A 19,824-nucleotide genomic window follows, 5' to 3' on the forward strand; every position below is an offset into this window, starting at 1 on the left:
AATTTAAAACAACTTAGTACTAGAACATAATGTCACCGATCCTCTGATCTCCTCAAAAGACTTCTGCCTGATCAACAAATATATAGAATATTTAGCTGCTACACTATAGAGAATTTTACTTAATTTCAATGCTATGCTGAAAAAAAGGCCTTCTGATAAGACCATGGTAACTGTAAAAGGTTGAAAATGCCTTGCAAATCCTATTGTATGATTTATTTTTAAGCAAAAGCCATGGTAATACCATTTCACATTTAATAAAAAGTGATCTCAGAATAGAAGGCTGTGAGTAACTCACCATTGCGCCATCTACTGAGCTCATTTTCAAGCCACTGGATAGTGTTACGTAGTGTTTTGTTTTTCTCCTTTTCTTTTTCATATTTTTTCTTCCACTGTTCTGCAGTTAATTCTACGTTAACACACACTGTATTCTTGATAGTCTTGGCTCTATAAAGGCAGATTCAAGGTTAACTAAATATAGGATTGTTTAAACTGTTAGAAGATTTAAATGTTAATCTTCAACCCTAATCCCTTTTCTGAATAATTAAAACAATATGTACATAGTTTTGTCACCTTTATGCAACTTCACAGCATGGCACATTGTATCTATGCAATCATCTTTTGTATGATTGTGAAAAGCTCAAGAAAGCCATAAGGCAGAAAATAACACTAGTTGCAAATAAAAGTGTGGCAAAATAAGCCAGGTGGAAAAAAAATCAGTTTACATATAACTTTGTATCCCAAATATACATCAACTTGTATTTTTGCATCCCAAAATACATCAATCAGAAATGTACCCCTAAGGTCTAGCTTTCTATTTCTGATTATAATAATTGACAAGGAACTTACAGAATCAAATACTAACAAGCTTTAAGAAAAACATTTTAGCGAAACAAATATTAGGCAAAAACACCTGTACATGTATATTTTATGTAAAGACAGCTCAAAACTTGCATCATTCAGTTTTTGTGGCAGTCTAAAGTCTGTTTCAATGTAATCATTCTGCTTTTACAATCTCAGGCTTAAACATTGTTCACTCACCTCTGACCAAATAACAGTGTAGATTTTGTTTCAGATTCATTGTAAGATGATGGGGAGCAGCAAATAACAATTGTGGTTCTACAATTGCCTCCTAAGGAATCTTGTAAAATTCTGGTCATTTTACTATCTCGATATGGAACATATGTCTGCAAATAAGAAAAAGTTTTTTACTCTATCCTATTATAGATAGGTGAGAATATTTTGTATTTACCCAAACCAAGAATCATTTAACTTTAATTTGGTATGGTATTTTCAACAGGAAGTTCTTATATGTAATTTTGCATAGTGCTATAATTATGCATAATGTAATTGAGCTTATTAAAGTTATTAAAATATTCAATATATATTAAAGCAATGAAGGGAATTAACATGAGGAAAATACATTTCCTAGCTGAAATTAAGCAATTTCCATCAAGCATTTGCAAATCACTGATATACTTACACTATTTTCAGCTAAAGCAGAAATGACATTTCCAAGAGCTGATAGAGATTTGTTGATATTTTTAGCCTCATCCAATACTGCACCTTCTGCTCCAGTTTTACTAACCTAAAATAACGTAAAACATTGTAAGGCTAATCAATCTGTATTTTACAAATTTTGCATTGTAGCTAGACAAACAAATGTAATATAGTATTTGCCACTATAACATTTCTTTCCATATAACCTCATCCCAAATCTGTTCCCGATAATTTTTCAAAATTATGGAGAATCTGCCTGGTCTATAGGTAAGTCATTTGCCCTTTTAAAAGGAAAGCTCTAGCAAATGTTTAGAAGAGGAATACTGCAAGTGCATGTAGCCCATATTAAAATGCACTTTTAAAATTATAAAATGAATCAACAAAGAATCTAGAAATTATAGATTTTACAGAAATTTTATAAAAAATATAAAACAATACAAAATGGAGCAGCTATTTACAGGTAGCCTTGGACTTATGACTGCTCTTTTAATGACTGTCAGAAATTATGACTGCCTCAGAAAGAGTACTTTACATAAAGCATTTCCAACCATCTGAAAATGTTGCAGTTCCCTTGGCACATGATTCAGATCTAGTTACCTGACGATCTGTTCACACTTTATCAACTACCCTGCAATGATGTGATCACCATTTGCAATCTTCTCCGCCAGCTTCCCCAGAAAGTTGCAAGCTGCTGCCATTGCCAAGAAGACTTCCTTTCATCTCTGGAGGTTGGTTGCTTCCTGAGAGGAGCTGAGCTCCTCCGATGGGTTGCAGAAGTGTATATCTGAAACCCTGAAGATTTTGCCTTTTCTCCTGCAAACCATGAAAATTCCCTTCTCCGCACAGAGAGGAGCAGAACTCCTTTGACAGGCAGTCCTTCTAGGCAGTCCTCAGAGATGGAGAGTCAGCATGGTTAAAGTAAGAAGAGTGGAGTGATTGAGGAGGGCGGAGATGGTTCAGCACAGAAGAGTGCCCCTTCACTCAGGCTGAAAGTTCTGCTTGAATTTTGGCAGGGAACCTTCCAGGGTGTCCCTGACCCTCCTGAAGCACTCCTTGTTCCTTACCTGGGACTTCATCCATTTAACAGCCCACACAGTTTAACAATTGAGAGTGCCAGGATTGCGGTTGTTGAGCAAAGTATGACACCTCACTTAACAACTGCTGGGATTCTGATCTCAATTTGGTCATAAGTCAATAATTTCCGGTATTTCTTCCAGTTTTCTAGTAAATATTATAAATAATCCCATCATATAGGTAGTTTTGTATCTAGATTGAACAGCAATACAGAATCTTATAATATTATAACATTTAAGATTTGTTTATGTAGTACCCAAACAACATGAATATAATCCATATAATCAGAAATAAAAAGAATCATAATAAACATAGCCATACTCTTGACAACATTTCTCAAGTGTGGTGGTAGTACTCCAAAGAGCCAGATAACATAATATATAATGATTCTGCTGGTGTGTTGCGTATTCTTATCACTACATAATTCTAAACAATTCTGTCTTGTAAGGAAAATATATGGCCTTTTGTGAACTGCCTCTTATCCTCAAATTACAAAAACTCCCTTGCTCCAGAGAATGGGAAAAGAAATACTGAATACCTTAGATGTACTTGTTTCTAATATATTCAAGGCAGAGAGAGCCAATGTTGAAAGAGTGAAATGATAGATTATTTTCATGTTTTTTTTAAAAACAGTAAACTATTACCTTTTCACTACCTGCCAAGTCTACAAGATAAAGTTTCCCACTCAATTTCTGCTCTGTTTGAGTGTTTTCTTGCTTTACATTAATGAGAAAGATGCTATGACTTCGAGAGCTATGTTCATTCATATCTGTAAAAGAACAGTTTTAAGGCTTTATAAATGTCCATTCTGTCAACAGCCTATACTTAATAATTGAATTATAAGTGTCTCATAAATCAAAACAGAATAAATCAATAAATCTAACAAAAAACAATATATCCTTCATCAAAAGGAACTGTACCAAATCTATAAAACTGAATATTTTATTTTTAAAGCCATATTTATTTATTATTGCAATATGGAAATATATAAAAAAACCTAGATGCTCTTAAGTCAAGCTTGAGTCATTGTGCCTATCTAGACAACACCACAGAAATGGCTTGTCCCCCTACCACCCTCCAAATAAAGAAGGATTAAACTGTAAGATTCTTTAACAGTTTTTCCCATCCTGGTGTCCTTCAATATGCTGGATTATACACAATATATAACATGTATATGTAAAAGAATCATAGCCCTAAAGTCTCCCTATGAGCAGCTAACTGTTCCTAATAGGAAAATGGAATATCACTGCTATTTAATTACTGAAAATGTTGCAGAGAATGACTGTTCTTTGAAGGAAAAGATCTCCATCTGCATGGGGAAAAGAGCCAAAGCAGTCCTTTTTATGTCACCAGTAACCAGGAGACAATGGATTGTAATATATCGCTAATATATTTTCATCCTCCATTTCATTCAGGAAAACTAATTATCCCTGACATAGAAGAGAAACATGGGAAAGGGTAAAATTTAGGCCAACATTTAAAACTGAATTAATTTTATTTCTATTGTATGTATTTATAGTTTAAGTAGTTATCTGAATTATTGAGATCAGATATGGGTTTTCATTCAGGGAATTTTTAAACAAATGTGCAATTGAAATTATAGGTTTTTCTTTTAGGCTTGATAGTTAAGCAATTTGAGAAAAAACATGGGACTTTGTTTCTATATATGGTAAAAGCTGGGAGACTTTTGTAGGCATAGAAATAGAAGGGTCCAGATTCACACAATTTTATTTATTTATTTATTTTATTTCTACACCGCCCTTCTCCCGAAGGACTCAGGGCGGTGTATAGCCTGATTAAAAGCACAAAGACAGACAAAATTTAAAAATAATTAAAATTATTAAATGATAGGCCCAATTTATAAAACCCCAAATTTAAAATTAATGGATCTTTATGAGATGGCAAAGCTAACTATTCTGATTAAAGCAAAGAACTTGTCTAGCTTTGTTTCTCTGTGGACACTAATCATGGACTTTTTACTTGAATCTGAAAGAAATGAAATTTTAATTTTGGGATTTCGTGACATTTTTATTTTCCTTTCTTTTTTTCTTATTCCTTGCACATTCCTCCCCCTCATTTTTTTTTGTTTTAGTTCCTTTTTTATATTTTATCTTTTGTAGAAAATTTAAAAGTACCGTATTTTCCAGCGTATAAGACGCCTTTTTAACAGATGAAAATCTTCTCAAAAGTCGGGGGTCGTCTTATACGCGGGGTGTCGTTCCCCTGTAACCAGGCAGACCAGCCCGAAAGGCTCTGACGAGCCTTAAATGGCTCTGGCGATCCAAGCTCTGACAATTCCAGCTGCATTGCCTGCTTCCTTTTACATGGTTCTGGCGATCCAAGCCCTGACGATCCAGCAGGCAACGCGGCTGGGATCGCCAGAGCCATGTAAAAGAAAAAAACTTTTTTCCTTTTACATGGCTCTGGCGATCCAAGCTCTGACGATCCCAGCTGCGTTGCCTGCTAATCAGGCAACACAGCTGGGATCGCCAGAGCCATGTAAAAGGAAAAAAGTTTTCCCCCTCCAGCTTGCCTACCTTAGCTGCTAGTTGCAACGCTTGCCTTGCTTCGCTTGCCTGAATCCATTCCATCAGCAAGCCACTCCCTGCCTGCAATCAAGCAGGCAGGGAGTTGTGGACTTCAACTCCCAGAATTCCTCAGCCAGCAAAACAAAGCTGGCTGAGGAATTCTGGGAGTTGAAGTCTACAAGTCTTAAAGTTGCCAAGGTTGGAGACCCCTGTTCTATTGGGTAAGTTTTTTTCCCCTTTGGGAGTTTTAAAAAAATAGTTAATTGGAGTTTTTTTTATTTGTTCTTTTTTAGACCTAGCCATTTTAAGTTTAGGAAATTTTAAATTTAGTGTTCATATAAAAATAAAAATAAAATAAAATAATATCTGTGCAGCTTTCTGAGATTTAGTGTGTTTCTGTAGTATTTCACTCTAACTACACAAACACACAAAATCTCACAAAGTTGTATGTGGAATTTTGTGTGTGTAAAGTGTGAAAGTTGTTTTTTTGGGCTTTTTGTGGCTGTGTGAGGTTCCTGCTTGTTGCAGGGGCCATTTTGGGTCTAGCACAGCTGCTTTTACATTGTGGTTGAGCCAGTTGTGTTCTGTTGTATGTGTGTAAAGTGTGAAAGTTGTTTTTTTGGGCTTTTTGTGGCTGTGTGAGGTTCCTGCTTGTTGCAGGGGCCATTTTGGGTCTAGCACAGCTGCTTTTACATTGTGGGTGAGCCAGTTGTGTTGTGTTGTGTTGTGTTGTGTTGTGTTGTGTGTGTGTAAAGTGTGAAAGTTTTTTGGGGGGGCTTTTTGTGGCTGTGTGAGGTTCCTGCTTGTTGCAGGGGCCATTTTGGGTCTAGCACAGCTGCTTTTACATTGTGGGTGAGCCAGTTGATGTTTTTTAATTTTTATTTGGTGTGCATTGGAAGAGGGGTAGTCTTATACGGTGAGTATAGCCCAAACCCTATATTTTAACAGGAAAAGTCGGGGGTAGTCTTATACGCCCAGTCGTCTTATACGCCGGAAAATACGGTATATATAATTTATATAATTTTTCCAGTTACCCACTGGAAAAATGCTAATTCTTAATTAGAGTAACCTGAATTTAAAAATAAAATAAACTAAAACAAATCACTTACTTGTAACTGCTACATGCCTGTTTGATTTTCCTTCATCTATAGTATCCATAACTTCGTCTGGACTACATACAAACCGTTCAGTGCAGCCCTGTGAAAATATATTTTAACACAATCAATAATTTTAAAAATTACATCTAAAGAATGCAAGATACATGCTCAAATCTTATACTCACTTTCACATAAGGTACTCGGTTTTTGTCCTCATGAACAGAAAGATTGGTCTTTGAGACTAAAAGGGAAAAAAATTACAATAGTTGATATTTATTTATTAAATAGAGATGCCTAGGACTAAGCATATTCTGTTTTTACTGTAATAGAGAAAATATTTTTGATTCAAAAACAGATTAAACAATAAAAACCATTTCTTGTTACTACTTGGACATACTTATAACTGGAGACATAAGCTATTCTCATTATAGTAACTGTTGGTACAATCATAATTCCCCACAAATACTTCTGGATATATTCAATACTACCTTAATGTTGGTTTGTAGCAATTATTCCATAATGTAATTATTCCTTTATTCGACAAAAGAAGTAGACCTCCACTTAATTAATTGCAAACTTGACATTTATAAAATTTGCTATTAAAATTTATGTCCATTATTGTTTTCCCCCAGTAAATTTTAAATTCCTTAGCCTTCTTTCCTAGAAAAAAATACTATATTCACATGAATTTTACATTTCATACTTTTTTCTAACTGCATTGCTAAGATGAAGTAACAACTATTCAAACTGCAACTTACAATTTATACAATGGCATTACAGTATTCACAACACAGGGTGAGCCTATTCTCTTCAAAATTCTGATTTGTTTTAGCTTTCATTACAAGCCTTTTGTGTTTAACCCAGAGATAGTTCTCACTTAACCACAGTAACTGGGACTAACAACTCTATTTAGTTGTAAAGTGAAACATTACGTGACCACATTGAACTTGCATCAATTCTGCTGCAATCATTAAGCTAATCATACATGTGATCACACGTTATTATGTGAAACATCACATGACAGTGATTTGCAAATTACTGTCAGCTTCTCCATTAAGTTTGCTTGTCGGAAGCCAGCTGTGAAGCTTGCAAATGGCGATTGTCTGACTGTACGAAGCTGCAGCCATCTAAGCTTGAGGACCACTCTTAAAAGTACTTTCCAGCACTGCTGTAAAGTTCAAACAATTGCTAAACATTAAAGTTGTTAACTAAGGACCACCTGTACAAAACAATATTACCTTACTAGCTGGATACCCATTCTTCGCTACGAAACTATGTGATCAGGCTTGACAAATTGACACTTAAAACTTGAAAACTAATGAGTAGTTAAAAAGGCATTATATAATTTCGTTAGAGATGGTAAAATAGGTTTCTGTTACAGATTAAAACATTACTGTAAATATAACAACAATAAAATAGATGGCCTTAAACCCTTTAATCCCATCAGCAACCGTGGCTTTTTTGTCTACGTAGCCAGGCTAATAACTTGCATAGCATAGACTTTCAATTCCTCCCTCAGATGAATTGCTCAGGACTTCTCTGTAAACATTCCTGGTTTTGCTCTCTGGCTGGAGGATGACCAGGCTGTCAGGTGAACTGATTCTGGAGCATGCTGGCAGTTTAGAAGCTGGCCATGGGAGAAACAGTCATTCCTCAGATGCATATGAAGTATGAACCTGTGGACAGTCATTTGTTGGAGTGAGAATAGCTCTTTCCCTCAGCCATGAAGTGCAATCCACTCCAGCCTGATGAATGTTGGGGTATATTCTGTCAGCGAAGCTGATCAGATCTCTCACAACATTGCAAAGGTGACTTGGAATAGTTATTCTTCCTTCCTCTTCCAAAAGCTTGTCATCATCAATTTCAAGTAATAAGTCAGAAAACTCTTCTGCCCTCAAATCACGTTGAAGGTGGACATGCATGTTAACTCTCAAGGACAGGACTTTGACATTAGGCCGTAAGATGGATGACTTGAGACAGGCCTTGACATCATCTGCATGTGTTTCTCGTGGCACAACAGGCAATGTCTGTCTGAAGTCACCAGCCAAAAGTACCATAACTCCACTCATAAGACCCTAATGTCCTGGAGCGTCCTGTTTAGAGCCTCAATACCTATGCAGAAGAAATTTGGTTCACAATCCGTTGCTCAGTGGTGGTCAGTGATTGAAACTCATAAGGGAATATCTCTCCTGCCATCTTGAGTTCGGAAGCAGTTTCATAGGTGGAAGGCGTAGACATTTTGGTGAGGTAGCGACGTTTAGTACTGTAAGGAGCCCAGACCACTCCTGAGTGAAGGACTGGAACGTCTGCCAGTTTGAACTAAGGCAACGAATGCGAGGCAACTGGCATTGAAACAGAGTTCCTTTCAGGTGGGGAGGGGGGGGGAGAACATCTTAACTCCTAGCATCAGAGCATGTGAATATAATACTGTATACACCTACGATTTGGAACGAGCTCCCCCCGGAGATACGTAGGATCCCGGATCTGCGCACCTTCCACCGCGCGCTTAAGACTTTTCTATTTTATCAAGCTGGCCTGGCCTAAATCTTCCCCCTTTTTAAATGTGGAAATTTTAAATTTTTAAATTTTAAATTCGTCTTATTTATAGGGGTATGGGTAAGGCGTTTTAAATTGGGGAGCCATTTTAGATTTAATTCTGTTTTAAACGTATTTTAATTGTTTATATTGTATGTTTTTTAATTTTTGGCTGTTCACCGCCCCGAGTCCTTCGGGAGAGGGGGCGGTATAAAAATCTAATAAATAAAATAAATAAATAAATAATATGAAATACTAATGATCTGGTGGTCATTTTGAAAAATCCTTTCTTAGTGAGCACCTAGCAGCCAAGATTTCAAGTTTGTAGGCTTTACAGTTCTGGAGATTTTGTAATGAGTGAGTGGTATTTGGCTTTTATATAGAGAGATAAAATGTAATACTAAAATCCTAGGCCTTTTGCCACTAATCACGAATTCGGTGTACTTCTTTTTTATAGGCCAAGCTATAATTCCCCTTATCTGCTTTTTTAATTTGCCTATCCTCATGCTATTATCATATGTCCATCAATGTCTTATTTCTTCATTAGAATCTCCAAACAATTCTCAACTGCGCTAATAGACAATACATTTAAGAGCAAGTTCTATTATGTTTGTTTGCAAGAAAAATACATCTTTTTTTCAAAAGAATATACTCACCATCTAAAAGGTCCCTTATTTTATCCAAATAAATTTCAAAATATGATACCTAAAAGAATGTGGCATGAGAAAACTGTAACTTTTCAATTATGCAAAATGAATATTAAAATAATATACCTATGATTCATTTATAAACCTGAATACAATATTCTGAACCATTTTAGTAACTATAGTGTTATAAAGTTCACAAATGTTAAAAATTTAAAATAGCATAATTAAAAACTGGACCTATGACAATAAGAACTTAGAAAATCAAAAATGATTTTTTGCTGCATCTTAGTAAAAATGTCACTAAAGTTAGACATCACTAGGTTATTCAAAATTTGTGAACTCAAATTATATTATGTGTGATAATATGTATGTATAAAATTACTAAAACCCTTCAAACATAAAATACATACTCTTTGCAGTAAAGAAGTACTATTCTCAAATCTCTATGGCATTTCAAACTATAGAAATTTGAAACTGTGAAGATTAATCTTATCCAAGTATCAAATATACTCTTTTAAGGCAAGCAACCATCAATTTTTGGAAGATAGAACTGATTTTTCATTCTTAGATCCAAGAATACTTTCCGATTGACTTTTAATACTGCGCTTGCTTTAGTAAAGTTTAGTAAAGCATGGTAAGAAAGTAAACTTTGGTCTGTATCTAACTTCAAACTAAATGACTTTAGGTTTGCACAATGGGAAATTGGATTGCTCTTACAATAGGAAATCTCCTGTACTCTATGTACCTCCAAATTATTTCAGAGGGCTCTCAACCCTTCAAAAGCAACTCTGGATTCTCTTTATTCTTGCTATCCATCTAAAGGGCCACAGAGACGACTATTCAATGCATCTAACAGAATCTGCTCTGAGCCAATCTAAACATTCTTAAAGTTTAAACCCATAAAGTTCTTAGGAACTTGACTGAAGCATAGTCTGATCTGGCAGTTTGAGGAGAGTTTGAGCCTGCTGCTCTCAATATAGTGTACAGTGTTACTGGCTCTGTAAAGACTGTCCATATCATGTCCTTCTAACTGGCCACAGATACAGTAAAATCATTCTTGGATAAAGGGTGGTCCCATCTTTGATTAAGAAGATAGTGTATTCCAGGGGTGGACTGCTGGGGATTTGCAGGGATTCAGAATCTCTAGCTAAGATTCTGTGCAGTTTGGAGAACCCCCAAATTCCACTCATGGCTGGCTCTGCCACCCCACCCCTCCCAGTAGTCCTCATGCGGCCCATTTTGGATGCAGGTAAGTGTAGGGCGCGTGCAGAGGCTCAGGAAGGGTGAAAAACGGTCCTACTGGAAGTTTGGGAAGGCCAGAAATGGGCCTGTTTTCGGCCTCCATAGGCCCTCCAGAGCCTGAGGAGACTGTTTTCACCCTCCCGGAGGCTCGAAAAAAGCCTCCAGAGCCTGGAAGGGCAAAACAACCCCCCCCCCCACCATGGTGCAGGAGGCCAACTAGGCCACGCCCACTCAGCAACCGGGCAGAGAAACCCTTGCTAAAATTTTTGAAGCCCACCACCAGTGTATTCCCTTCTCAAGAAGCCATTGCTGGACATAACATTACTGGACAATTTTCATTAGGTCTCCAATCTGCCCTTTTTGAGGGAAGGCTGTTGTGAACATGGTTAGATTCAGTTTTGGAGGGGCAATGGAGGAAGTGGATAATCTGGAACTTTCTCAATTGGATTCCAGATCAATTTACAGTACTTACAAATTGCATCTAAAAGAATTAGGATTGTAGTAGCACATCCATCCTGATTATTCTTAGTATCTCAACAGTTCTCAATACCAGCAATCATGGTGGACTTCTGGACCAGTTTAGGGGTTTAGAAGTATTGGGATGGTCCTTTCTTCATGTGGGGTTGGTTCCAGTTGGGTGTTAGGGCAGAGATAACTAATCATAATCTAGATTATGAAATAATACATTAAAGATCTGCTTATTCTCTAAGACCTTAAGCCAGGGCACTCTCTGAATTGAACTGGGAAGATATATGAGTGGCCTCAGATGTGGTATTTCTTTAATTTTTATTTTCATAGCTTTTATCTGTTGTTTTTACAATATGCTAGTCATCCAGTTTCATAGGTACACATTGATATAAATAAAATGAATGAATAAATTACCTTAATATGAAATTCCAAATTTTCATCCATGGAATAAATATAATTAAATATATCTTGCACTATTCTTGGAATAATCCCCATTCCATCTGGATCATGCAACTTCCCCTTAAAATAAAAATAAATGTAATTATTGTCAAGTTTGCATATTTAAACTGAAAAAAATGAACAGGATTTTTGAAAAACTATATTCAGTCATTTTATAATTCATAATTCAGATAGTCACTAATGCACTAATGTCTCCTCATAGCTTGACCACTGCAATGTATTCTACATGTGATTACCCTTGAAAACCAACTGGAAACTTCAACTAATCCAGAATGCAGAATTCAGAAACATGGGTAGCGACAGGCATTGTTAAGTTCGGATCGTGGGAAGAAGAGAAGGACTCCAGAACTTCTATCTCCAAGTTTAATCAAGTCATCTCCAAATCAGAACTGCTGGCTCGGCAGCCGCGGCTTGACTTTTTAAAGCCCTTCGGCTTTGCCAGCCGGCCACTGACAGCAGTTTAATTTTCCCACCGCAGATTCCAACCAATCCGTGGCGGCCATGCAAATTCCTGCGTACATCCATACGTAACACCCCTCCCCTCCTAGCTGAAAGATTGTCCAATCTGTGACCGATGTATGTGACGTAGTCACACAGGTAGGTGGGGCATCAGATTGTCCGACTGGGCCTGCACAGCTCATTTGTTCCTGGGACTCCAGCCAGCTTGGCTGGTCCTGTTGCTGCTCCGGCTGACTGCGATGGAACCTCTTGGAACTCTTCGCTGCGCATGGTGGGTTCTGGCCTCACTTCCTCGCTTTCTGGCCCTGGACTGCCTATTGTGCTTTCACCTGATTCTGGTAAGTCACCGATACTGACTCTCAGGCTTGAGTTTAGTGTAACAGGTGTGTGAGTATATAGGCTGATGTATCATCATTGGTGTTTTCCAGCTCCAGTGTGTGTGCTCCCTGGGGCAGGGACTTCGGTTCGTTCCTCGTTATTTTCCCTCCCTCCGGATCTTAACTGGGATTCTCCCCACCTTTCCCAGAGTTGGTCAATGTGCCTTCTCCATATTTTACCATCCTCCAACTCCACCCTATATGACTTGGGGCCTGTAACTGCAACTACCCTAGCTTTTATCCACGTAGGGTGCCCTGCGTAGTTATGAGCAAATACCAAATCATCTACATTGAAATTCCTTTCGGGTTTAGCTGAATTGAGGGGGGTTTCCAGGTGGTACTCTGGGTGTAACTGGTCCAACCGGGACCGAAGCTTCCTACCCATTAACATCTCTGCTGGGCTCCTATGGGTGGCTGAACTGGGAGTTATATGCTGAGCGAGGAGGAACTTGTCAATTTTCTCCTGCCAGTTCCCAGGGCCCATCCTGGTGAGGGTCTCTTTAGTGAGTCTCACCATCCATTCAGTTTGCCCGTTCTCCGCTGGACAAAAAGGTGCCACTAAGGCATGTTTTATCCCTAATTCAGCCAAGAATACGTCCATAGCCTTGTCTGTCAGTTGTGTCCCATTATCCGATACTAACACATTGGGTAGTCCATGTGTTGCAAACAACCTTCTTAAAGCCCAGATGGTAGCCTCTGTTGTCATTGACGGCATTAAAATTACCTCTAGCCACTTCGAATATGCATCAATGACAATTAGAAATGTCTGTCCCCCCCCCCGGGTCCCGCAAAGTCTATGTGTATCCGTGACCACGGGCCTTTGGGTGCCTCCCACTCCCTTGGAGTTGTGCTGGGGGGGGCGCGCCAGTTTTGTCTCCTGGCAGGGTGTGCATGTCACCACCCACTCCGTAATGTCTTTATCGATTTGGGGCCACTAGAGGTAGCTCCGGGCGAGTGCTTTCATGTGCACGATCCCAGGATGCCCTGCATGCAATATCTCTAGTACTTGTCATCTCAGGCTTTTCAGCACGACCTCTCTCTCCCCCAATAGGCACCCCCTGATTGCCGATAACTCTGTCCTCTTATTTTCAAATGTTTTCAACTCCTCTCCTACCGTTCCCTGTGGCCACCCCCTCAATACCCAGTTCAGAACCTTGGCTAGCGTTATGTCCCTTCTGGTTTGATCTGCGATCTCGTTCGTGGTGGTTGGGCTGGCAGGGTCGACATCGATCAGGAATACTTGTGTGGCCCGTGCTGGATCCTCCACTAGTTCTGATGTTGGGCATCTGCTGAGGCCATCTGCGTTGCCGATGCTGGCACCTGGGCGATGAATCAGAGTGTAGTTGTAACCGGTGAGGAAAATGGACCATCTCGTCATTCGGGGTGCCATGAAGTTCGGGGTTTGCTTGTCCCCTGCGAGCAGTCCCAGAAGGGACTGTGGTCCGTTATTAGCTAAAAATGTCAGCCATATAAGTATTCGTGGAAGCGCTTGACCCCGGCCACTAGTGCCAGCGCTTCCTTGTCCAACTGGCTGTAGTTCCTTTCGGCCGGGGACAATGTTTTGGAATAGAATGTTATGGGGGCTTCTGCCCCATTAGGCAATTGATGACTGAGAATGGCTCCAACTCCGAAGGGGGAAGCGTCACATGTTAGTAGCAGTGGGAGGGTTTCCGTGTATTGTATGAGGACGCTGTCCTAGGATAGCAGCCGTTTAATAGCAGTGAAAGCGTTGTCTTCCTGTTGGCCCCACTTCCAGGCGGTCATCTTCCCGAGGAGGTTGTGGAGCGGTTCAGCAACTGTTGTCTTTTGAAAATGCCATAAGAGTTCAATAACCCAAGGAAAGCTTGTAATTCTGCCTTGTTTGGGTGGGTGTGGGGGCTTCTCTTATTGCCTTCACCTTGCTGTCTGTGGGGTGGATGCCGTCCCCATCAATGAGGTATCCTAGGAATTCGATTTGCTTCACCCCAAACTTGCATTTTTCTCTTTTTACCTTGAGTCCCCTTTCCTGGAACCTTTTCAGGGTTTCCCTTACTCTGCTCATGAGTTGTCCCATTGTCTCCCCCGAGATTAACACGTCGTCAAAGTAGGGAACGACTCCCAGGATGCTTTGCAGGAGTCACTCCATAAGACTTTGAAACAGCCCTGGAGCCACACTAACTTGCAGTCGATTGCATTTGAATGCCCCCCTGTGCGTCACAATCGTTTGTGCCTCCGCCGTAGCTGCATCCACTGACAATTGTTGGTATGCTTGGGCAAGACCCCTGCAAAAACCCTGCCTTTTCCTAATGAATGCAGGAGATGTTGCATCACAGGCATGGGATAAGCGCTTTGCTGTAATGCTTTGTTTAGCGTGCACTTATAGTCAGCACATATCCTGATGGACCCATCTGGCTTAACTGGGGTCACGATTGGGGTTTCCCACGTGGCATGGTCTACTGGCTCGAGTATCCCCTGAGCAATTAGTTTATCTAATTGCTCATCTACCTTATGCCTGAGAGCAAATGCTTAAGCCTTATTGGGTTTACCCTGGGGTCTAGGCTAAACGATATGGGTTTCCCGGTGTATTTACCTAGGCTTCCATCGAACACATCCTGAAATTAGTTCAGCAGCTGGTCCAGTTCGTCTCCTTTGATCCTGTGCAGCCCGGTGATGCCTACCCCACGATTTTTCTCTTTTTTTATATAATTTTTTTTTATTGTTTTTAAAACAAAAACATAAAACACATCTTTTCAAAACGAAGCTTCCGGTCACAAATTAATACCAATCACTAACAAATCTTAATTTTCAATTAACACAATTTAATATTTTACACAAATATTTCCCTCAGATCTGTCTATTTAACTATGCCATTATCCCCCAAAACCCGTTACTTAAATCTTAAATCCTAACCAATTATCATTCCATTTTTTTCTTTCATTTGCTTAAATGGATACATTTTAACAATATAAGTCATACAATTATGATAAACATTCATAAAGTATTTAATTTCAACATACTCGTTTTATTTTTACTATTAAACTCAAAATTTATACTCTTTATTTCTATTATTAAACCTAACTTATTCATTTTATTTTAACTGTCATTCTCAGCATACACCTCACTTTAATTATCCTACCTCATTTTATATTTTGCTAAAAACCCAACATTGTTATCTTTATCTTTGTTATTAAACCAATCATTTTTATTTCTTGGCTGTTAAACACAGCATAACCATTTTGTTTTTGGCTGTTGAACACAGCATACCCATTTTTATTTTTTGGCCGTTACACAGCATATTCAGTTTTGTTTTGGCTGTTACACAGCATAGCCATTTTATTTGGTTGTTCAACACAGCATATTCATTTTTTATTTTATTTTTATTTATATGCCGCCCTTCTCCAGAGACTCAGGGCAGTTTACAAAGCGTTAAGCAATAGCCTTCATACTTTTGTATATTTATACAAAGACAGCTTATTGCCCCCACAAACTGGGTTCTCAATTTACCTACCTTAGAAAGGATGGAAGGCTGAGTCAACCTTGACCCTGGCGGGATTCGATCTTACTTTAATTGCAGACAGCTGGTGTTAAATTACAGAGTTCTGTCTGTTGAGCTATTCAGGCTCCTGAAATTTTTGTTTTCTGGCTGTTACACAGCATATCTGTTTTTACTTTTTGGCTGTTAAACACAGCATATTCATAGTTGGTTTAACTATTGATCTCTAATTAATCCTTTCTTTGTTGTTTCCATCCATCTATGCATTGCTTATTTTCACTTAATCATATTTATCTTTGTCCTTTTTCATGACATTCATGACAATTTAACATTGAGACATGGTTCTTGCTTCAAACATACCTTTACATATATTTATTAATTCCTTTTAACATTCTTAGTTTCTAAAGAAACCTCCCTTTTATTATTACAAGCCACCTTTACTTTGTTTTATTTTTGATCACATTATCTCCATTTCCTCGCCTGCAAACATATATTTCCTTCCATTTTCCAAGTTTTTAATTTTGTTCTCCATAAATCAGATTAATTCTCTTTCTTATTTTTATTCCGGATATAATGTATCAAATCTCTTTCTTTTGAGCCTGCGCTTAATCCTTCTTCTGTTCCTGCGCCAGTATTTGAGTTATTATTTCAACTATAGGAGTTCCGTTGTAGATTCCTTTTCTTTTCACCAAGATCAAGCTACCTGCAGACAGGGAAAAAAAAATCCTCCTCCACAAAATTCATTAACTTTTATCTGTAGAGCTCAGAATTTCCCATAACAAAGAGAAGTTACATAGTTCCTCTTTAGGCCAGATGGTATCTCTCTATAATCCATATTTTCCATTAGTTATGCAAGATTCCATTTTGCTATTATATAACCATCCAATTTATTTCTTCTTCTTTTAATTTAAAAAGTATCAAATCATCTTTTTTTTTCTTTTTAAAATCCAATTCAAGTTTTAAAGTGTTTAGTCTTTTTACCATATCTCCATGATTAATTCCCTTAGTTCTGTTCCAAAATTAGTTGTTTCTCGGGTCTTTGTGCCTTTAAGGTTGCAGTTTAAAATTTTTCCAAAATCCCTTTGTTGCATAGCCGCTGTTTTAGGCTAGGGGTCTTCTAAATATTAATATTGCTCCAAACGTCGTCGCAAGCCTGGATTGTTGTCACTCACCTGGCTTCAAAGAGTTCTGTTTTACTCCGCTTTCCTCCAGCACTTTTCTTAGCCTGGTTGTCCCAGCTTCGTGGCAGCCGCCATGGCTGCCGCCCCCCACCGCCGACTCACAGAGGGTTCTCTTTGACCTCCGAGAAACTTGCCTGTTCCTCTCGGTCATCCGAGGTGCCCCTATTTCTTACCCGTCCCTACAGGATGGTTCCGGTCCGAAGACCCATCGGCGGCGACCCATCATGGGGCTCGTCTGAGCCCACTATTTCCCTGACTGTCTCACAGCGACGCCAAACCGGAAATCCCCCCTAGCCCCAAGGGTTTGAACCACTCTACCCCAAGCAATGTGGGCCGGTCACTTTTGACCACCGTTAACGTAAGATGGCTGTGAAACTCTCAGAAAGCGACTCTGACCTGTGCTCTTCCCAGGACTCGGATTGAGTTTCCCTTGTAATCATTTAGTTGTACGTGTTGGGGTTTCAGCTCATTCCCTGGAAACTTTGGGTTTAGCCGCTTCAGGGTTGCCCACAACATGATGGTGAAAAACGATCCCGTGTCCAATTCCATGTCGCATGACCTCCCTTCTATGGTGAGCCTTACGTGTAATTTGACCCCGTCACATGCGTCCAAGTGTCCTACTGTAGTCTGATTGATGCCTCTACATTCCAAGTATCTTTCTTCGCGGTGACGGTCCCTGGGCTTCCCTGGCTTCCGGGCGTCTACCCGCGGTCTCAACTGGGCTGGGATTGGTTGGGTCGCTCTACATGCCTCGGCTATATGTCCCTTCCGTTGGCACTGGCGGCAGATGGTATCTTTGAACCTGCACGCCACCCGGGGGTGAAAACCTATGCACCCGGCGCAGCGAGGTGCCTCAGGATCATTGTCCCGGGGGCTTACCTGACGGTCTGGGTAGACTCAATGGACGGCCTCGTCGGGGTCTTCTTCGTCCTTGCCTTCTGTGTATTCAGTCGGGTCCTCTCTCTCTCGCCGGGCATGGTAGACTCCGCTATTCCGGCGGATGTCAGCGGCGGAGTTGTCTGATGACTCTGCAGCACAGGCTTCCTCCACAGCAATCTCGAAATCCACTCTCCGCCTCACCAGCAATTTCTTTTGGAGGTTGGTGTCATGCCCAGTATGATGCAGTCCCTCATCATTTCCTCTGGGTTTATGAATTTACATTTGGCTGCTAGCTCTCTCAGGCTGCCCATGAAATCATTGATGGTCTCACCCTCTCTCTGGTGCCATCGGTAGAACTCGTTCCTGCTGACCATGGGTGTTGCCGCTGGTGCATAGTGGTCGCGGAGTGTATTCTGCAGCGTTATCCAGGAGATGGATTCGATGTCGGCGAGTGAGACAAGCGTCTGGGCCATCTTGAATACCTTGGTCCCACAGTAGGTCAGGAATAGAGCCCGTTTTCGATTGTCGGGGAGATCCTGGTAGTTGTTCGCCTCCATGTACATACGGAATCGGCACATGTATGTGTGCCATTCCTCCGAACGTGGGTCAAAAATAGCGGGAGCTTGCAATGGCAGCCATTGACAGCCATTGTCCGATGCAGCATCCTGCTGTGTAATGGCCGCGGTGCCACGTGGTGAGAGTCAGTTCTTTGTCCTGCTTCTTCTCCGGATCCCACCTTCGTCGCCAGTGTTAAGTTTGGATCGCGGGAAGAAGAGACAAACTCCAGAACTTCTATCTCCAAGTTTAATCAGGTCATCTCTGAATCAGAACTGCTGGCTCGGCAGCCGCGGCTTGACTTTTTAAAGCCTTTTGGCTTGCCGGCCGGCCACTGACAGCAGTTTAATTTTCCCGCCGCGAATTCAAACCAATCCGCAGCAGCCATGCAAATTCCTGCGTACGTCCGTACGTAACAGGCATGCTTTGATGTGTCCTTGTAACACCTCTGCTTCACTAGCTATGTGGTTGCTAGTTTGTTTCCTCTGTGATTCAAGTTGCTGCTTGCTAGCTGTAAAGTCCAATGTAACATAGGACTTCCTGACTTGAGGAACTACCTGTCTCTTATAGTGCCTGCCTGGCTGATCCCATCTGATCTCTGAATGCCTTCTATTAAACATTTTGTGACCAGGAAACACACATTCTCTCTATCAGCATTTGCACTCTAGAATGACTTTCAAATGGCCCCCATTTGCTCATGGTTCTTTGAAACCTGCTTTGGATTGTTGGGGTTGTTTTTCTTTATTTCATCTGCTTTGTAACTTTTGTCATCTTACCTCCTTTTTTGTTGTCACTTACTTATTTTTAAATTTTTTTAACAATATGTAAATCACACAGAGTAACCAATGATCAGCATACATATAAATTTAATAAGTTATTAATTGCTATTATTATAAGAAAAATGTACAGGCATGATCTAATCACTAACCCACTAATTTCAACTCTGAGAAATTACTACCTGTTTTATTTTTTCCACTGAAATTGATGGAATGTAATACAATTTACCAAATTATCATTACACTGTATAGAGGTAATCCTTGCTTAACAACAGTAATTGGGACAGTAAAATCTGTTGCTAAGTGATCAGATCATAAAATATGATGCCACATAATGGCATCACTTAGTGGTTGCAATCCTGGTATACCTGTTGACATTGTTAAGTGAGAATCAAGGATCATTAAGCAAGGATCTGCTTGGGACAAGGATCTGTTAGCTTCCAAAGACCAAAGTCAGTGGAGAAACTAGGAGGAAGTCCCAGGCAGCTTACAAGTAGGCCAGAGGGCTGGTAAGTGGCTGTTGCAGTGTGAGCATGACTAGGTGTGGTAGGTTCTTCAGTCAGTGGGAATGCACATAG

At 39.8% G+C, this 19,824-nt stretch overlaps 1 protein-coding gene across 2 annotated transcripts in view; it reads right to left on the reverse strand.

The window, feature by feature from the left end:
* The window catches only part of KIF5B (kinesin family member 5B), a 45,651-nt gene that overhangs the window by 16,182 nt on the left and 9,645 nt on the right, over positions 1-19,824 (reverse strand). For both annotated transcript variants that reach the window (XM_087892980.1, XM_034402112.3), the window contains exons 4-11: positions 11,503-11,607; positions 9,388-9,436; positions 6,382-6,437; positions 6,209-6,296; positions 3,216-3,340; positions 1,481-1,585; positions 1,039-1,184; positions 296-444 (exon numbers count right to left, since the gene is read on the reverse strand). In XM_087892980.1, coding sequence (XP_087749106.1) covers positions 296-444; positions 1,039-1,184; positions 1,481-1,585; positions 3,216-3,340; positions 6,209-6,296; positions 6,382-6,437; positions 9,388-9,436; positions 11,503-11,607 — 823 coding nt within the window. The remainder of the gene's footprint in view (positions 1-295; positions 445-1,038; positions 1,185-1,480; positions 1,586-3,215; positions 3,341-6,208; positions 6,297-6,381; positions 6,438-9,387; positions 9,437-11,502; positions 11,608-19,824) is intronic.

The sequence above is a fragment of the Pantherophis guttatus genome, chromosome 4 (genome assembly GCF_059756535.1).
Source record: "Pantherophis guttatus breed Tessera chromosome 4, ASM5975653v1, whole genome shotgun sequence".
NCBI lineage: Eukaryota > Metazoa > Chordata > Lepidosauria > Squamata > Colubridae > Pantherophis > Pantherophis guttatus.